At 55.9% G+C, this 18,211-nt stretch overlaps 1 protein-coding gene across 2 annotated transcripts in view; it reads left to right on the forward strand.

Moving 5' to 3' along the window:
- The window catches only part of ASXL2 (ASXL transcriptional regulator 2), a 101,334-nt gene that overhangs the window by 51,449 nt on the left and 31,674 nt on the right, over positions 1-18,211 (forward strand). For both annotated transcript variants that reach the window (XM_065055405.1, XM_065055406.1), the window contains one exon: positions 12,843-12,958. In XM_065055405.1, coding sequence (XP_064911477.1) covers positions 12,843-12,958 — 116 coding nt within the window. The remainder of the gene's footprint in view (positions 1-12,842; positions 12,959-18,211) is intronic.

Below are 18,211 nucleotides of genomic sequence, written 5' to 3' on the forward strand. Positions count from 1 at the left end.
TCACCCGTGCTGTTCACCTGTGCTGTTCACCTGTGCTGTTCACCTGTGCTGTTCACCTGTGCTGCTCACCTGTGCTGCTCACCTGTGCTGTTCACCTGTGCTGCTCACCTGTGCTGTTCACCTGTGCTGTTCACCCGTGCTGCTCACCTGTGCTGTTCACCTGTGCTGCTCACCTGTGCTGTTCACCTGTGCTGTTCACCCGTGCTGCTCACCTGTGCTGTTCACCCGTGCTGCTCACCCGTGCTGTTCACCTGTGCTGTTCACCCGTGCTGTTCACCCGTGCTGTTCACCCGTGCTGTTCACCCGTGCTGTTCACCCGTGCTGTTCACCTGTGCTGCTCACCTGTGCTGTTCACCCGTGCTGTTCACCTGTGCTGTTCACCTGTGCTGTTCACCCGTGCTGCTCACCTGTGCTGTTCACCCGTGCTGCTCACCCGTGCTGTTCACCTGTGCTGCTCACCCGTGCTGTTCACCTGTGCTGCTCACCTGTGCTGCTCACCTGTGCTGTTCACCTGTGCTGCTCACCTGTGCTGCTCACCTGTGCTGTTCACCTGTGCTGCTCACCTGTGCTGTTCACCTGTGCTGTTCACCCGTGCTGCTCACCTGTGCTGTTCACCCGTGCTGCTCACCCGTGCTGCTCACCTGTGCTGCTCACCTGTGCTGTTCACCCGTGCTGTTCACCTGTGCTGCTCACCCGTGCTGTTCACCTGTGCTGCTCACCCGTGCTGTTCACCTGTGCTGTTCACCTGTGCTGTTCACCTGTGCTGTTCACCTGTGCTGCTCACCTGTGCTGCTCACCTGTGCTGTTCACCTGTGCTGCTCACCTGTGCTGTTCACCTGTGCTGTTCACCCGTGCTGCTCACCTGTGCTGTTCACCTGTGCTGCTCACCTGTGCTGTTCACCTGTGCTGTTCACCCGTGCTGCTCACCTGTGCTGTTCACCCGTGCTGCTCACCCGTGCTGTTCACCTGTGCTGTTCACCCGTGCTGTTCACCCGTGCTGTTCACCCGTGCTGTTCACCCGTGCTGTTCACCCGTGCTGTTCACCTGTGCTGCTCACCTGTGCTGTTCACCCGTGCTGTTCACCTGTGCTGTTCACCTGTGCTGCTCACCTGTGCTGTTCACCTGTGCTGTTCACCCGTGCTGCTCACCTGTGCTGTTCACCTGTGCTGCTCACCTGTGCTGCTCACCTGTGCTGTTCACCTGTGCTGCTCACCTGTGCTGTTCACCTGTGCTGTTCACCCGTGCTGTGATGTCATCCTGAGTGAGAGGGGTCTTTTTGGACTTCTATGCAGCAACAGGTCTCCAGCAAAACTCAACCTCACTTTGGTGTATTAAAAAGCAGGAAAATTTAGTAAACTTTGAGGGAAAAGAGGGACACAGACTGGGCGAGGTTATTGAGGATCCTTGTCCATTTGCCAATGACCAGCTTGTCTTGCTTTTGATACAGCAAACTCACTGCTGGGTGCTTGTGGCTCCCAGGCAGAACTTTGTTTGACCAGATTGGTGTTCAAAGTGAAAAGTGACTGTATTGGGGACCATTGTGCCCTGAAAAGAGAGTAGAAGATTCTGCCAAGGTTAGAACAGGGCACCACCATAAACTCTTCTGAAACAGGACAGTGAAGGAGAATACCGGGAGTTAAACCTCTACACTATGTTTGCTGCCAACAACCCATACTTAGGAGAACAGGAATAAGAAATAAACCACTGTTGTATATCTGAAGTGCTGTGCGGTATCCTGTAGCACAGAGGAAAGCTTGGGAGTGCGGATGCACAGCAGCGCCTGTTCCGGTTGGAGGGCATGGCCCGTGTTGCTCTAAGAGCTTCCTTCCCCAATTAGCGCCGAGGCTGATGGCGCTTTGCCGCCACACGCCTGCAGCAGCCGCCGGGAACACCTTTAGAAAAGAACTCGGCGTTATGCAATTCTGTTTCTTCCCGCTACAGAGTTGGTAGAAATACCAGCTTTTCTAGAGGCAATTCCTGCCCGTGCCTGCGGAGGAAGCCGTTTCCTGGCTGTCACATTATGCAATTTACCGAGGAATGTGCAGACACCACGCCAAACCCGTTCCTTGTCCTCTGCGTGGGTTAGTGGGTCTGTAGGCTGGTACTTGGCAGCGTGTTGTAGTTTTGCACGGGGGGCTGTCGGGCCCCCAGGCCTCGCTCCGCCAGCCCAGCTCGTGCGTTGCCGTCAGACCTCACGGCAAGCACCGGAGCTCTTGGGTTGTGCGAGCAGCAGTCACTGGCACTGACAGCTGCGTTTGCCTTTGCTCAGCGTTTTAGACGTGGAAAAATGTCCGGCCTGAATCTCCCTCCTTTAGTTTAAAACCATCACCCCTTGTCCTGTCACAACAGGCCCTGCTCAAAAGTCTGTCCCATCTTTCTTATCAGCCCCTTTTAAGCACTGAAAGGTGCACTCAGGTCTCCCCGGAGCTTCTGTTCTCCAGTGAACACCCCAGCTCTCTCCCCTGTCCCCAGCAGAGCTGTTCCAGCCTCGGGTCGTTCCTGGGGCTGCTCCGGCCCCTCTGCAGCAGCTCCGTGTGTGTCCTGTGTGATGTGGGATCAGTGGCTTCGTGCAGCTGTTTGCTGAACAACCCAGAGCCCTGGCCCTTGCTCCCGCCCCGCGTCCTGACTGGTGCAGAGAGGACCGTGGCTTTGGGTGGTTATTCCCATCAGCACAGCATTTCTAAGGTGCTGCCCGCCCCCAAAACATTTCCAGTGAAAGGCAGGGAAACGTGATCTGTACCTCCCTGGTTTGCTCTGCAGGCAGCTGTAGCATGGGCAGCCCTTGAACACGTCAAGCGTTTTTCAGCAAAAAGCTGCTTTTCTCAGGGATTCTCCTCCCCAGGGCAGTGGGGTTTGGTCCCGAAGGTGCCCGTTTGGGACCGAGGGAGGGCGCGTGGTCCTGGGCGCTGTCCCCGCGCCTCGGGGACGTCCCCTGCACTGGCGGTGCTCCGAGCTCGGGGTGAGGACATCCAGCGCGTGTGTTTGTGAGGAGTCACCGAGCACCGATGTCTCGTTCCCTTTAGTCGGACTTTCCAGCTACGTTTCATTACAACTAGGAATGCTCCAGCTGCCGCTCCCTGGACGCGCTTTCTCACCAGGGTCTTGTCTTCATTGCTTCAGCCTCTCTGCTGGCCCTGGAGAGTTTCGCGGTTCGTTCCGTCCCTCTGTGTCAAACAAAGTCTCAGTGGTTTGGCCTGTCAGCCTCACACACTGTGTCGTGTTCTATTTTTACCCCAAAAAACAGCTGTCAGGCGCCTTTTCTCTCTAGCAGAAAGGTCATCTGTGACCTGCCACCCCTCTAGGCTCTGTGTCACAGGAGAAGGCAAAGCAAGCTTGAAATGCTCTCTTCACAAGTTGCACCAGGAGAGGTTTCATCTTGACATAAGCAATTTTGGGCCGTGAGAGCAGCGTTCCCTGGAGCAGACCCCTGGGGACGCGGTGGCGTCCCCGTTGTTGGGGGTTCTCACGGGGCGGTTGCCTGTTCCCAGCAGGGTTTGGGGTTCAGCCGCGCTTTGCGTGGGGCTTGGGCAGCAGCGCCGGCTCCACGCACACGGCGGGGCTGTGGCGGGACTCGACCGTGCTGTGGGCTTTGGCACGGGGGCACTGAATTTGGTTGAATTTCCTGTCCAAAGACGTATAAACTATATATATATATATATAGATAGATAGATAGATAGATAGATAGATAGATAAAAACCACTATTGAAATGTAGGGATGTGAGGACTTGTATTGTACAGCGTTTGCCCTGAGTGACCGAAAACCTCCAGCAGAGGACACGAACGTCTCAGCCTTGCCGAGTGCAGGTGCTCGCAGTGGGCCCGCGCGTCCCGAGGCGCTGGCGACGTGCCCGCCCCGTGCTCACCGCAGGAACCGGCGTCTCTCTGCACTTGGCTGTGCGCATGGGCGCTGCCCACGCGACTGCCCCAGCCTCTTCCCAGCAGCAGTGGCAGGGTTGTAAGGGCAGGTGAGCGCCAGCTCCGGGCTCACCTTCAGCCGCGAGCGGCTCGCAGCACTCTGGAACACACTTGTTCTTTTAACTGCTTCCTTCACTGCTCCTCCAGGAGAAGGGTTTTGCTGTTCAGTATTCCCGATGGGTAACATGGTACTTGTGACTTACTGATGCTCTCATGTCTCTGTAACCAACTCTAGTTTTCAATTGCGCTTTCCTCGCAGTGTTTTCCTTGCCAGTCAGGTGTTTGTGTCATGTTTGTGTCGCTTGTGGGCAATCAGGTCTTTTAAAATGAGATCTGTTTATTAGTGCTCCAGACCCTGTCCCTCCTGACAGCAGCACATGGCAGCGCCTCGGCCCGGGACCCGAAATCCCACTGCTGTTTGCACGACGTCTTGCCTGCATTGCGGAGCTTGTGGCTGGTTTGCGGCCAGGGCCGGGGTCAGAGCAAACAGTCAGTGCTGGGGTCAGAGGAAACAGCCGGCGCTGTGGAATCCACCGTCAGAAGTGACAGTTCCTGTTTTCACAGAACCCCAGAGTGTCGGGGGTTGGAGGGCCCTGGAAAGCTCACCCAGTGCAATCCCCCCATGGAGCAGGAACACCCAGATGAGGTTACACAGGAAGGTGTCCAGGCGGGTTGGAATGTCTGCACAGAAGGAGACTCCACAACCCCCTGGGCAGCCTGGGCCAGGCTCTGCCACCCTCACCCCAAACAAGTTGCTTCTCCTCTTGCAGTGGAACCTCCTGTGTTCCAGTTTGCACCCATTGCCCCTTGTCCTGTCCCTGGTTGTCACCAGAAGAGCCTGGCTCCATCCTCCTGACACTCCCCCTTTCCATATTGATCCCCAGCAATGAGTCCCCCCTCAGTCTCCTCTTGTCCAGCTCCAGAGCCCCAGCTCCCTCAGCCTTTCCTCCCACGGGAGATGCTCCACTCCCTCCAGCATCTTGGTGGCTGTGCTGGACTCTCTCCAGCAGTTCCCTGTCCTGCTGGAACTGAGGGGCCACAGCTGGACACAATATTCCAGGTGTGGTCTCCCCAGGGCAGAGCAGAGGGGCAGGAGAACCTCTCTGACCTACTGACCACCCCCTTCTAACCCACCCCAGGTACCATTGGCTTCCTGGCCACAAGGGCCCAGTGCTGGCTCATGGTCACCCTGCTGTCCCCAGGACCCCCAGGTCCCTTTCCCCTACACTGCTCTCTAATATGTAATTTCCCAACCTACACTGGAACCTGGGGTTGTTCCTGCCCAGATGCAGGACTCTACACTTGCCCTTGTTAAATTTCATCAGGTTATTCCCCGCCAGCTCTCCAGCCTGTCCAGGTCTCTGATGGCAGCACAGCCTTCTGGTGTGTTGGCAGTTTTGATGATTGGGGTTTGACTGCTTGCACACCCAGGGCTCTGTGCCTTTGTCATCACTGCGTGGCCTCCAGAAACCTGAGAATGCCTGTGCATGGGGAGTGATGGGTACAAGTTACCGGGCGGTTTGGAGTGTTTCCTTTAGTTCTGCTTGCTTTACAGTCAGATCCCGGCAGGCGGGCTGGGCACTCGTTCCTCCGGAACACACCGCAGCAGGGTCTGCAGCTGCTGTTCCTGGATGACCCGCCGATACTCAGCGCTGCGCTGAGCCCTCCCCTGCCTGCGCAGAACCAGAGCCACGCGTGTGGTTTAGATAAGCCCGGGCTTTGCTGGGCGGGAGATCCCCGCAGCCGATGCGGCTCTGTGACCTCTGCTGAAGAGCCGTTGGACACACGCGTGGGTTTGGTGGCACTGTCTTCTCTGGTTGATGGAGGACATTTAGCTGCTGTTCCCAGCTGAGCTTCTCCAGGCGATCCAGTGCTCTTCGTGCTCTTGAGCTGCTTGGTGCCAGTTCTGTTTCTTTGCTAGAGCAGAGAGCTGCAGAGCTCTGTCTTCCATCACCTCCCCTCTTTCTTGAAGTGATTGTTAGTATTTAATTGGTGTCCTTTCCTGAGGTTGAGGAGTTACCCAGTGTAACCAAGAATGCATGTAGATGGAATCACAGAATCGTTTTGGTTGGAAAAGCCCCTCAAGATCATGGAGTCCAACCATAACGCAGCCCTGTCCCTGCCCCATGTCCTGAGAACCTCATGTCCGTCTGTCCAACCCTCCAGGGCTGGTGACTCCAGCACTGCCCTGGGCAGCCTGTTCCAATGCCCCACAGCCCTTTGGGGAAGAAATTGTTCCCACATCCAACCTCAACCTCCCCTGGGCAACTTGAGGCCGTTTCCTCTGCTCCTGGTGCTTGTTCCTGGGGAGCAGAGCCCGACCCCCCTGGCTCCAAGCTCCTTTCAGGCAGTGCAGAGATCAGAAGGTCGTGGGGAGCTCGGGTGGGCTCGCCGGGGCGTGCAGACGAGCAGCGATCGGACCCAGACTGCAGGTTGGCGTCTCAGAGCTGCCAGCGCAACACACGCTCCAGTCTCTCTGTATAAAGCAAAGAGTTGATCTTTTTTATGTTTATAAAACTGTAATTGCTGGCGGGAATGTGTCGTCCTGGCGAGAGCAGCGCGAGGTTCGCTCTGACCAGGGCAGGCGCGGGAGCTGCAGTTGGCTGCCGTTTTGGGGCATGATTTCTTCCTTCATTTCGCCAGGAGGAGTGGAGGGGGAGAGCAGTTCTGACGTGGTTGTCTCCCTTGCACCCGGGATACTGTGTTCATATGCACCCAAAGTCCAGTTCCCATTCTCACTGTGGTAAACGGCAGCACTGTAGCAAAGAAGGCGTTGGATTAGCAGGGAGCGTTTATGTGCTTCTCAAAACACCTTTTAATGCCTTTCGCTAGAAGTTCTTCATGTAATACATCTGGATCACATTAGCTGTTTAAGATTAGGTTATTTTAAGCTTAGTTGAAGGGGGGTATTGTATTTTTAGTTCAGCTTGACTGTACTTCTTTTCCAAATAAGTAAAGCGCAGCCTTTTCTTTCTGAACGTGTGGATTTTGAGGCAGAAAACCCCGCGGGAATGCATGCAACCCCCGAGCAGAAGCTCTGTTTACGTGGTTTTGGTGCTATGCTCCCCCAAGCGCAGAGCTGCTGAGGGAGCTGGGGCTCTGGAGCTGGACAAGAGGAGACTGAGGGGGGACTCATTCCTGGGGATCAAGATGGAAAGGGGCAGTGTCAGGAGGATGGAGCCAGGCTCTTCTGGTGACAACCAGGGACAGGACAAGGGGCAATGGGTGCAAACTGGAACACAGGAGGTTCCACTGCAAGAGGAGAAGCAACTTGTTGGGGGTGAGGGTGGCAGAGCCTGGCCCAGGCTGCCCAGGGGGTTGTGGAGTCTCCTTCTGTGCAGACATTCCAACCCGCCTGGACACCTTCCTGTGTAACCTCATCTGGGTGTTCCTGCTCCATGGGGGGATTGCACTGCATGAGCTTGCCAGGGCCCTCCAACTCCTGACATTCTGGGATTCTATGTTTTTTTCTTCTGATTTGAAAGTATTTTGACTCCCAACTTCTCCCAGCAATTGCAGATGTATTTTTCCTTGACTTCTGGCACATTTTTAGATGGTTTTCTTTTGTTTCCTGCTGCTTATCCGTTAGCACGTATTTGGTAAAGTGAGCTGCCAAGGCTGACCTTAGGCTGATGACCCTGACAGTGATTTTCTCTGGAGCCGCTGACATGAAGCCTGTGTCGGTGCCAGGCTGTTCTTCTCGCCCGTGTTCTCATCTGCATCCCCGCCTCTCGGCTCGGACAAGCCTGAGAAACCCGGCTGCTCGTTTCTGCTGCATCAGGTTGAGAAAATCTCAGTCTTGATTTAGGAATTGCCTGAGCGGCTGCCAAAAAAGTACTGAGCTGTGTCCCCCCGGTGTGTGCTGCGATGTCCCTCGGCGCCGCCGTTCCCTGCTCCGTCTGCTCCAGGTGCGTGAGCCGGTGTCCGCACATAATAAATCGAAAGGGAAATGATGGGCCGAGCGAGCCAAGATCTCTGCAGCTCTGTGTGGGACACACATCGAGCTGCACGGGACGTCACCGTCCGTCTTGGATCAGCTGCCTCCATGGATTTTCTCGTTGCTGTTTACCTGGCTTCGTTTGTGAAAGACAAACACGAGCCAGAATATTGTTGTTAACTATCGCTTTAGGCAAGCAAGCAGATGGATGCTGGAAGTGATGGATGCTGGAAGTGATGGATGCTGGAAGGCAGTGGGATTTCAAACGAGCATCCTGGTGCTCTCACACCCCGAAGGATAAAACACCTGTGCAAGATGACACGTCCGAGAGAAAACAAAACAAGTGGAATACTCTGGGCGCGTTCAGCTTCCCGTTGTTTCCAGGCGGGGGCCGCGCACAGGGCTGTGCCGGCACCGCACCAGCCGGGAACCGCCGGCCTGGCTGCTGCCGCTTACCAGAGCTTCTTCATAAGTGTGCGTGCGAGAGCTGACGGACCAGGGTTCAGGGTCTGCGAACCTCGAGGAAGCCCAGTACCTTGTAAAATGTTATCGGATCTTGCCGGGCTGAAATTTCTCATTTAACTGACCTTTAAAATAATTAAAGTTCTGTTGTAATTTCATTTCTCAGAAGAAATGCCCTGGAGTCAATGACATTCCAAGTGAGAATTCTATTTAAGCTCTATTTAAGCGTTAGGCCTCTGCTTGGCTGCGCGCAGCCTTCTTGGAAAGATGCAAAATGATGGGTTTTTGTGTCCAGTTATTTTTCCAGGTTGGAAAAGCTGCTTTTTCTGTGTTCAAGCACAGCATAAACATGAAAATGTGACCGGAATATGAGGGTGAGGAAGAGCAGCCTGCATTCAGCTTAATGTTCCCGCTTCGCACAGCTCGTAGTTTCTGCAGCGACAGGCTGCAAAGAGGATGTGGTTTGTGTTCCTGCCGCTCAAGTGTCTCAGACCCAGTAACAGCCAGCCCGTTTCTCTGCCTGGGTTTCAAATGTTAAGCCGAACTGGTGTTTTCTTGGTGTTGAAGAGCCGCGAGCAGGGATTAGCGCGGGAGGAGGGCGCAGAGCGGGGCTGTGCGCAGGCCCAGGCCCATGGCGCCACGGGCCCAGCCACGGAGCTGCAGCGCTTCATCTCCTCTGCTCCACTCCTGCTCCTTCCTCCGAATAACACACACAGCTCGGCATCTCTGCCCAGTTAACAGTTCACCTGAGTGCTGTCAGGTTTTGCTGATGTCGTGTGGTCAGCACTCCAGTGTGAGGCGTGAGGCGTGAGATCGCTCGGCGGGACCAGAGGAAACAGCCTCAAGTTGCCCAGGGGAGGTTGAGGTTGGATGTGGGAACAATTTCTTCCCCAAAGGGCTGTGGGGCATTGGAACAGGCTGCCCAGGGCAGTGCTGGAGTCACCAGCCCTGGAGGGCTGGACAGACGGACAGGAGGTTCTCAGGACATGGGGCAGTGCTGGGCTGGGTTATGGTTGGACTCCATGATCTTGGGGATCTCTTCCCACCAAAATGACTCTGTGATTCTCCGATGACACTGTTAGATACATCATCTTCACACATGGCATCATCGTCATCTTCACACGTGGCATCACCTCGCTGGCCATTTTCATGGCCCTGTTGGCCGTGGCGGATCCCATTCCCGGGATGGCACAGTTCGTTTAGGTTACTACAGGTTCTATGAGTATCTTGGGGTTTTTCCCTCCAAAAATGTACTTATTCCTTTTTTTGATGTTGTACTTTGTATTTCTGGTCTTCTGTTCTGTGGGTTATGTGTCTCTGGATTTCCACACGATTCCCTCTGACCTTAGCTAACCAGAATATCGACTATTTCACCCTTTCCCTGTCGCCGGGCTCTGAGCTGCTCCTGCTTAGGACGGGACCTTGCAGAACTGTTCCCCATCTCTTGCCCGATTACCATTTGATTCCGTTCTTCGCCCTCTCTCCAGCCCAGTGCCGGAGTTGTGCCAGTGCTTTGTTTTTGAAACAATAGCCAAATCATGTTTAGAAGCCTCTTGTTGGAAATGTCTGAGTGAACCCTTAGCGAGAGACTTTCTCGCAGCCCTTTTGGTCGCTGCGGTGGGAGAACTGCGGTGGGTGTCGGTCTGCGTCTCCTCTGCAGGTGCTGAGCGGACTCTGATCCTTTCCAGCACCTTCTTATGCTTCTTGAACTGCAGTTTCAACCAAATCGAGAAACAGGTGCAAGTTTATGAACATTCTTATTGCTTTCGAAGTGCAGATACAGCTTTTGCTTTCCAGGTCTTGGTGTAACATCAGGGCGTTTTACCTTTCAAGTGGTAATTCTGCTTGCTGTGCGACTGTGTCGTCTTTGATCGTGTGTGTGGATCATCCGGGTGTGATCTTGTTTAAAATTCCCGCTTCTTTTATTGTTGTCATTTTAATGATATTTCAGAGGCGTTTCTGTTGTGTGTGCCTGCTGAAACACTTGCTCTTTTCGTTTAACGCCCGTGCCAAGTGTGAGAATTTTGCTTTCCATAACAGGTTGTTTCTAATCGTGTGCATTTTAGGGCAGAGCTGCGTTGCGGTGCTCGCTGTCCCGGCGATGCGGAGCTGCGCCCCTGGGCCGGGAGCGGGCCGCGCTCTGGCCGTCGTTGGTAACCGAGAGCTGGCGCCGTTGTCTCTGAGCTCCTCGCAGCTGCACAAGGATGCTGCTGTCGCCTCCTGGATTCTACAACTAGTGGCTGTAGGAAGCACTAATTTAAATAGTTTACGTGTGAATCCGTTTATTATCCTTTATGATAGGGGTTCTCCCCGTCCTGGGAACAAACGTTCCTTTGCTCTTTACTCTTTCCCTGATCTTACAGGGGCCATTGTTATCTACACAAATTTACCTGCAGATACATACACCGCCCGTGAATTTGCTGATCTCCATTGTTTTCTCTTTTACCTGCCTGTCTCCATGCCCAGGCCCACAGATGTGCCCTCGGGGTTCACGGCAGGTGCAGCCGAATCTCGCTGATGTTCTTGGTGTTCACTTTGTCCCGGCCGTCTCTCGGTGCCAGTGTCCCGTTCACATCATCTGGTGTCTGTCTGGTTCTGTCCCAGCCGTCTCGCAGTGCCAGTGTCCCGTTCACATCGTCTGGTGTCTGTCTGGTTCTGTCCCGGCCGTCTCTCGGTGCCAGCGTCCCGTTCACATCGTCTGGTGTCTGTCTGGTTCTGTCCCGGTTGTCTCGCAGTGCCAGCGTCCCGTTCACATCGTCTGGTGTCTGTCTGGTTCTGTCCCGGCCGTCTCTCGGTGCCAGTGTCCCGTTCACATCATCTGGTGTCTGTCTGGTTCTGTCCCGGTTGTCTCGCAGTGCCAGTGTCCCGTTCACATCGTCTGGTGTCTGTCTGGTTCTGTCCCGGCCGTCTCTCGGTGCCAGTGTCCCGTTCACATCATCTGGTGTCTGTCTGGTTCTGTCCCGGTTGTCTCTCGGTGCCAGTGTCCCGTTCACATCGTCTGGTGTCTGTCTGGTTCTGTCCCGGCCGTCTCTCGGTGCCAGTGTCCCGTTCACATCATCTGGTGTCTGTCTGGTTCTGTCCCGGCCGTCTCGCAGTGCCAGCGTCCCGTTCACATCATCTGGTGTCTGTCTGGTTCTGTCCCGGTTGTCTCTCGGTGCCAGTGTCCCGTTCACATCGTCTGGTGTCTGTCTGGTTCTGTCCCGGCCGTCTCTCGGTGCCAGTGTCCCGTTCACATCATCTGGTGTCTGTCTGGTTCTGTCCCGGCCGTCTCGCAGTGCCAGCGTCCCGTTCACATCATCTGGTGTCTGTCTGGTTCTGTCCCGGTTGTCTCTCGGTGCCAGTGTCCCGTTCACATCGTCTGGTGTCTGTCTGGTTCTGTCCCGGCCGTCTCGCAGTGCCAGTGTCCCATTCACATCGTCTGGTGTCTGTCTGGTTCTGTCCCGGCCGTCTCTCGGTGCCAGTGATCCATTCACATCGTCTGGTGTCTGTCTGGTTCTGTCCCGGTTGTCTCTCAGTGCCAGTGTCCCGTTCACATCGTCTGGTGTCTGTCTGGTTCTGTCCCGGTTCACCTCACTCTGCTGCGTGTCCGGTTTTGCTGCCCGGTTCAGTCCCGGCCGCTGAACAGCTTGGCCTCGCCCCCGTGTGCGGGTTCCCTGGTTTTCGTGCAGGTGCAGCGGGTGGGTTCACCGTGGCCGCTGCCCAGTGCCAGATGGGTTTGCCGGGGCAATAGAGGCAAACCCGCGGTTGCCAGGCCTGGAACCGAGTGGTTTCCCCGGCTGGCCGTGTCCTTCACCCCGGCGCTGCCGAGCGGGTGCTTGGGTGTTCTGTGCCGAACAGTCGCCTTCACGCTACGGGACCAGCTCTTACTCAGTTCCCATCCCCGGTTTGTTGGTTGTGACGAGACCGTTTCAAAGTTGGAATCACCTGGAACTAGACGCTTTGCTCCAGGACTCCGCTGGCTAAGACGGGATTCCCTGAAGCACCCGGGCTCAGCCGCTGGGAATACGTGTTCATCTACGTGTTCATTTACGGGGATATCCTGGATGTTCCCATATTTGTTTTCAGAAAGGAGCGGGTGACGTTTCATTTCCTTGGCGTGTCGTTTACTTCCTGCTCTTGTGTGGGGTTCAGATCAATTCTGGTCAGCAGCTGCTGTCAATGAAGTGCCTGACTGCAGCTCATCCACACGAACAACCACCGGTGCCTGTGTCTGTATTTAGACTTGAATTGGCTAAGCCTGTGTGAACCTGGAGCGCTTTCCCAAGCTGCAACATTGTTTGACAGCAGCTCTTTACAAGATTAATAAAAAAAGAGATGGGCAAGAGCTGAAAACCAGGAGCTGGTCACAAGAACTGCCGCTGGCTTTCAGAGGAGAACAGCTGCCGCGGTGGGGAGGAACAGGAACGATTCTTCATGCTGGAGGTGCAGCTTTCCTGAGCCTCCTGAGCCGGTGTGGAACGGTGAGGACTGGCTAACGTGCTGATGTGTAAAGGCAGCTTATGTATGTGTATCTATATGTTTCCCGTAGTGTCATCCAGGCTGTCCCAGACGTCCTCCCCGCAGCCGGGCTGCCCGTCGCCCTCCATCCAGCCCGCCAAAGCCATCTCCTCGTCGCAGAAGCACAGCAAGAAGGCGCTCAAACAGGTCAGTGTCCCGAGCGGGACCCGCTCCGAGGCTCAGCGCCCTCGGTCGATTTCTCTGGTAAATGGTGTTTCTCAGCGGAGCTCACTCTGCAGGGAGGTAATTCAGGACTTCCCCGCTGCCTCATCATAAACAGGGTTTTGCTAAAACATCCCTCTCTCTTAAAGGTGATTAGGAGTATTGTGGTATTTAGTTATGTGCTTTTTCCCTAAATGAGCATCTGAACATTTTTTATTATTATTATTTTAAAGAACGGATATAAGATGTCATTTCTTTTCACCCAGCCTTTTGGTGGGTGTGCTTAGCTTCCTGCGGTCTGTGTTCCTGAATGTGCGCTGTGTGTCTGGATGGGGGAGGAAGGGGAAGGAGCACCCACTGCGTCTGGGTCGCACCCTCTGGGTGCTGGGGGACGGCTTTCCCTGCTCGGGAGTGGCTGTTGCGCAGACCGTGGTCATTCTGTGCACACTGGATGGAACTGGGTGAGTTTTTGTATTTCAGTGCTTTATTTCTCCTGATGAAAAAAGCAAGAGGAACGAGTCCCCGGAGCGGCTCATTTGCAGGTGTTTCCCCAGCTGCATTGTTTAGTTCTCCAGGACCCTTAGAAAGGAAACGCTTTATCGGGGTTAGGTTTACCCTTTAGTAAAGTGAAAGTCTGTAAGGACGTTTGAATCAAGCTGCAGAGGAGGTGCTGGTCCAGGTGTTAGGGCAGCTTGGCACCAACAGATGAAGCCGCGATGCGTCCCAGACAGGATTTGCCTTCTCCAGCCCGTTTCCCAGCGGAGCAGCAGCGCTCAGGCGGTGTCCGGCCGACAGGGCTGCCGGCGGCGCTGCAACGCGGCTGCGGTGCGGGAGGACGGTCTCACCAGGGATGTTGTTGAGGAAAGTATTACAGATAAGGCCTCTGGGTAAACTGGAGCTTTGTTCCCAGCAGGAGAGCCGGGTTGGTGTCAGGGTGAGATGCCGGCTGCAGGGAACCTGCTCGCTCCGTTCTCTTCCCGCTTGGCTGGTTCTCAGCAGAGTGTCGCTGTGACTGTCCTGTTGTGTGAGAACCGCGATAAAGCGGCGAGCTGGTGTTGGCACTTCAGGCAGATTTTCTTCTGCAGTCCAGAGTCAAGCCTCCGCTTTCACTTGAATCCCCAGAAAACTGCTTCTCACTAATTCAGCAAGATATTAACTACACTGTTATCAGTGGAATTCTGCCATTTTGACCAAATAACACATCTTCCTCCTCTTCCTAAACACAGTAGCCACTGTTGGCTGGAAAAGTTATAAGAAGTAGGTAAAATGAACAAATCTAGATAGCAGGAAAAAGCTACTGAGTGGGACAAGAATTAAAGCAAGCTTTCCTATTTTTAATGATGTCTGTGACCCAGATTACTTGCTAGCGTGTGCTGGACAGGGCAGCTGGCTGGACTCAGCCCGCCTGGCTTAAGCACTGAGTGATCGTAAAGTTACTGGGGGGGAGAGAGAGCGGATTTCTCAGGGAGGGCTCTGGAACAGCACCCTGCTGCTATACTGGCTATAGGTGTCAGGCCCTTTAGGAAATAATGATCAGGGCATCGTTCATAAATGCATCAGAGTTAACACTGTAAAATACAACCAAATAATGTGGTGTGCCCTGGTGTGCCGTCACCACACAGTACGGTAATGAAGTAGATGGCTGCATTCCTTACAGTCATTTGGAAAAATCCCAAGTTAGAGGTTTGCAGTATCTGAATTTAAATTGGCAGAGACGTGTCAGTGCTCATCCTGCTGGAAAGATGAAACAGCCATGGGGAGAAACCCCCTTCATTGCAGTGGGTGTGTGCTGAGACAAACCCCACCACACTGAGACTCTGAAATCATAACCCAGATCCAGAAAGATGGGCGGTTTCTCACCTGCTGCTGGAAAGTGCAGGTGCTGCTGTAATGTTCCCTCCGACCCTCTCCACTCCACTGATCCTTGCCTGGCTTGAGCAGCCATCCGGTGCCCTCAGAATGCACCACAGAAACCAGCGCTGGCTGGAGCTGGAAGGGAGCCGTGGGCTCCCAGCCCTGCTCAAGCCAGGCCACCCAGAGCCGTGTCCACACAGCTTCTGAGGATCTCCACACCTCCTGCCAGCAGCCTGTGCCAGCGCTCGCTCGCCTCGCAGCAACAGTGGATCTTGAATTCACATGCAATTTCTGGTTTTGTGCCTGTGGCCTCTGGTCCCATCTCTGGGCACGCCTGGCAGAGCACGGCTCCCTCTGCCCTCCCTCCGGCAGGTGCTTCCACAGGATCACAGTACCACGGTATGTTTGGGATTGGAAGGGACCTCAAAAGATCATCTAGTCCAATCCCCCTGCTGGAGCAGGAACACATGCCTAGGTGAGGTCGCACAGGACTTGCAAACTTCCTGATAGTACACTCAATTCCCTCGTCCAAATCGTTAATGACCACACCTAGATCCCATCCCCATCCCTTCCCATCCCATCCCATCCCATCCCATCCCATCCATCCTATCCCATCCCTTCCCATCCCTTCCCATCCCTTCCCATCCCATCCCATCCCATCCCATCCCATCCCATCCCATCCCATCCCATCCCATCCCATCCCATCCCATCCCATCCCTGCTTCAGGCTGAGCAGCTCCAGCCCCTCCATCCCCTCGCTGTGCTCTCTCCAGTCTGTCCATGTCCCCCCTGTACTGGGGAGCCCAGCGCTGGGCCCTGTGCTGAGCAGGGGGAAGGACCATCCCCTCCCTCGATCCAGATCTCATGGTGTTTTAAGATTAGGAAGTTCACCCTCTGACGAGGTTGATACTGTTGGCTTTCATCATTATCCAGTACACTTTGCCACGCAGATGGGATGAATAAGGCCAGAACTGGGTTGGGCTACACCCTGCAGCTCTCTGGTGGTGAGCAGTCGTGTTCTCACCGTTTGGGTGAAGAAGGGAGCTGTACAACACGGATTTTTCCCCATGACGTGTGTTGCTGTGGGTTTTTAGTATCATTGCCAAACCGTAGGCAGGTCCAGAGCAAGAGGTGGGGGCTCAGGAGCAGCTCCTGGTCCTGCTGCCATCACCATTGTCCCAGAGCGGAGCTGACACGCAGGAGCGTGCTGGGGCCGTGAAGTCCGTGTTTAAATTACAGTTAAAGGAGGTGCTGATGGTACGGACAGAATGGCACCGTTTTGAACTGCACTCTTGTTGAGCTCTACAGAATGAAGTGGTTTCCGCCATCAACAGTGGGGTGTACCCCAGAGCTGCCCTTTGTGCAAACTGCGCACCGAGGAACATCCGCACCCAGAGAGAACAAAGGGAACTGGAGGGTGAACAAAACAAAAAGAACCGGCCCGTGGGCACAGAGGGAGCATCCATGTGGGGCTGGGCTACGGGAGAGTCACGGGCTGGGGCTGGTGGAGGGGTTTGCCGTGCTCTGGGGTCCCTGCAGAGAGAGACCATGAGGGAGACCCTGAGAGAGACCCTGAGAGAGACCCTGAGAGAGAGAGACCCTGAGAGAGAGAGACCCTGAGAGAGAGAGACCCTGAGAGAGAGAGACCCTGAGAGAGAGACCCTGAGAGAGAGAGACCCTGAGAGAGAGAGACCCTGAGAGAGAGAGACCCTGAGAGAGACTCTGAGAGAGACCCTGAGAGAGACCCTGAGAGAGAGACCCTGGGAGAGACCCTGGGAGAGAGACCCTGAGAGAGAGAGACCCTGGGAGAGAGACCCTGAGAGAGAGACCCTGAGAGAGACCCTGAGAGAGACCCTGAGAGAGACCCTGAGAGAGACCCTGGGAGAGAGACCCTGAGAGAGAGAGACCCTGAGAGAGAGACCCTGAGAGAGAGAGACCCTGAGAGAGAGAGACCCTGAGAGAGAGAGACCCTGAGAGAGAGAGACCCTGAGAGAGAGAGACCCTGAGAGAGAGAGACCCTGAGAGAGAGACCCTGAGAGAGACCCTGAGAGAGACCCTGAGAGAGAGACCCTGAGAGAGACCCTGGGAGAGAGAGACCCTGAGAGAGAGAGACCCTGAGAGAGAGACCCTGAGAGAGAGAGACCCTGAGAGAGAGAGACCCTGAGAGAGAGAGACCCTGAGAGAGACCCTGAGAGAGACTCTGAGAGAGAGACCCTGAGAGAGAGAGACCCTGAGAGAGACCCTGGGAGAGACCCTGGGAGAGAGAGACCCTGAGAGAGAGACCCTGAGGGAGAGACCCTGAGAGAGAGACCCTGAGAGAGAGAGACCCTGGGAGAGAGACCCTGGGAGAGAGACCCTGAGAGAGAGACCCTGAGACAGAGACCCTGAGAGAGACCCTGAGAGAGACCCTGAGAGAGACCCTGAAAGAGAGACCCTGAGAGAGACCCTGAGAGAGAGACCCTGAGACAGAGACCCTGAGAGAGACCCTGAGAGAGACCCTGAGAGAGACCCTGAAAGAGAGACCCTGAGAGAGACCCTGAGAGAGAGAGACCCTGAGAGAGACCCTGGGAGAGAGACCCTGAGAGAGAGAGACCCTGGGAGAGACCCTGAGAGAGACCCTGAGAGAGACCCTGAGAGAGACTCTGAGACCCCTGAGAGAGCCAGAGCTGAGGGGCACAGGGCCCGGTACAGGGGAGCTGGGCCCGGTGCAGGGGAGCTGGGCCCAGTACAGGGGAGCCGGGCCCGGTACAGGGGAGCTGGGCCCGGTACAGGGGAGCAGGGCCCGGTACAGGGGAGCAGGGCCCGGTACAGGTGAACAGGGCCCGGTGCAGGGGAGCAGGGCCCGGTGCAGGGGAGCAGGGCCCGGTACACGAGAGCAGGGCCCGGTACAGGGGAGAAGGGCCCGGTACAGGGGAGCTGGGCCCGGTACAGGGGAGCAGGGCCCGGTACAGGGGAGCTGGGCCCGGTGCAGGGGAGCTGGGCCCAGTACAGGGGAGCTGGGCCCGGTACAGGGGAGCTGGGCCCGGTACAGGGGAGCCGGGCCCGGTACAGGGGAGCTGGGCCCGGTACAGGGGAGCTGGGCCCGGTACACGAGAGCAGGGCCCGGTACAGGGGAGCAGGGCCCGGTACAGGGGAGCAGGGCCCGGTACAGGGGAGCTGGGCCCGGTACACGAGAGCCGGGCCCGGTACAGGGGAGCAGGGCCCGGTGCAGGGGAGCTGGGCCCGGTACGGGGGAGCAGGGCCCGGTGCAGGGGAGCTGGGCCCGGTACAGGGGAGCAGGGCCCGGTACAGGGGAGCTGGGCCCGGTACGGGGGAGCAGGGCCCGGTGCAGGGGAGCAGGGCCCGGTACAGGGGAGCTGGGCCCGGTACAGGGGAGCTGGGCCCG

Source organism: Columba livia, chromosome 3, assembly GCF_036013475.1.
Source record: "Columba livia isolate bColLiv1 breed racing homer chromosome 3, bColLiv1.pat.W.v2, whole genome shotgun sequence".
Lineage (NCBI taxonomy): Eukaryota > Metazoa > Chordata > Aves > Columbiformes > Columbidae > Columba > Columba livia.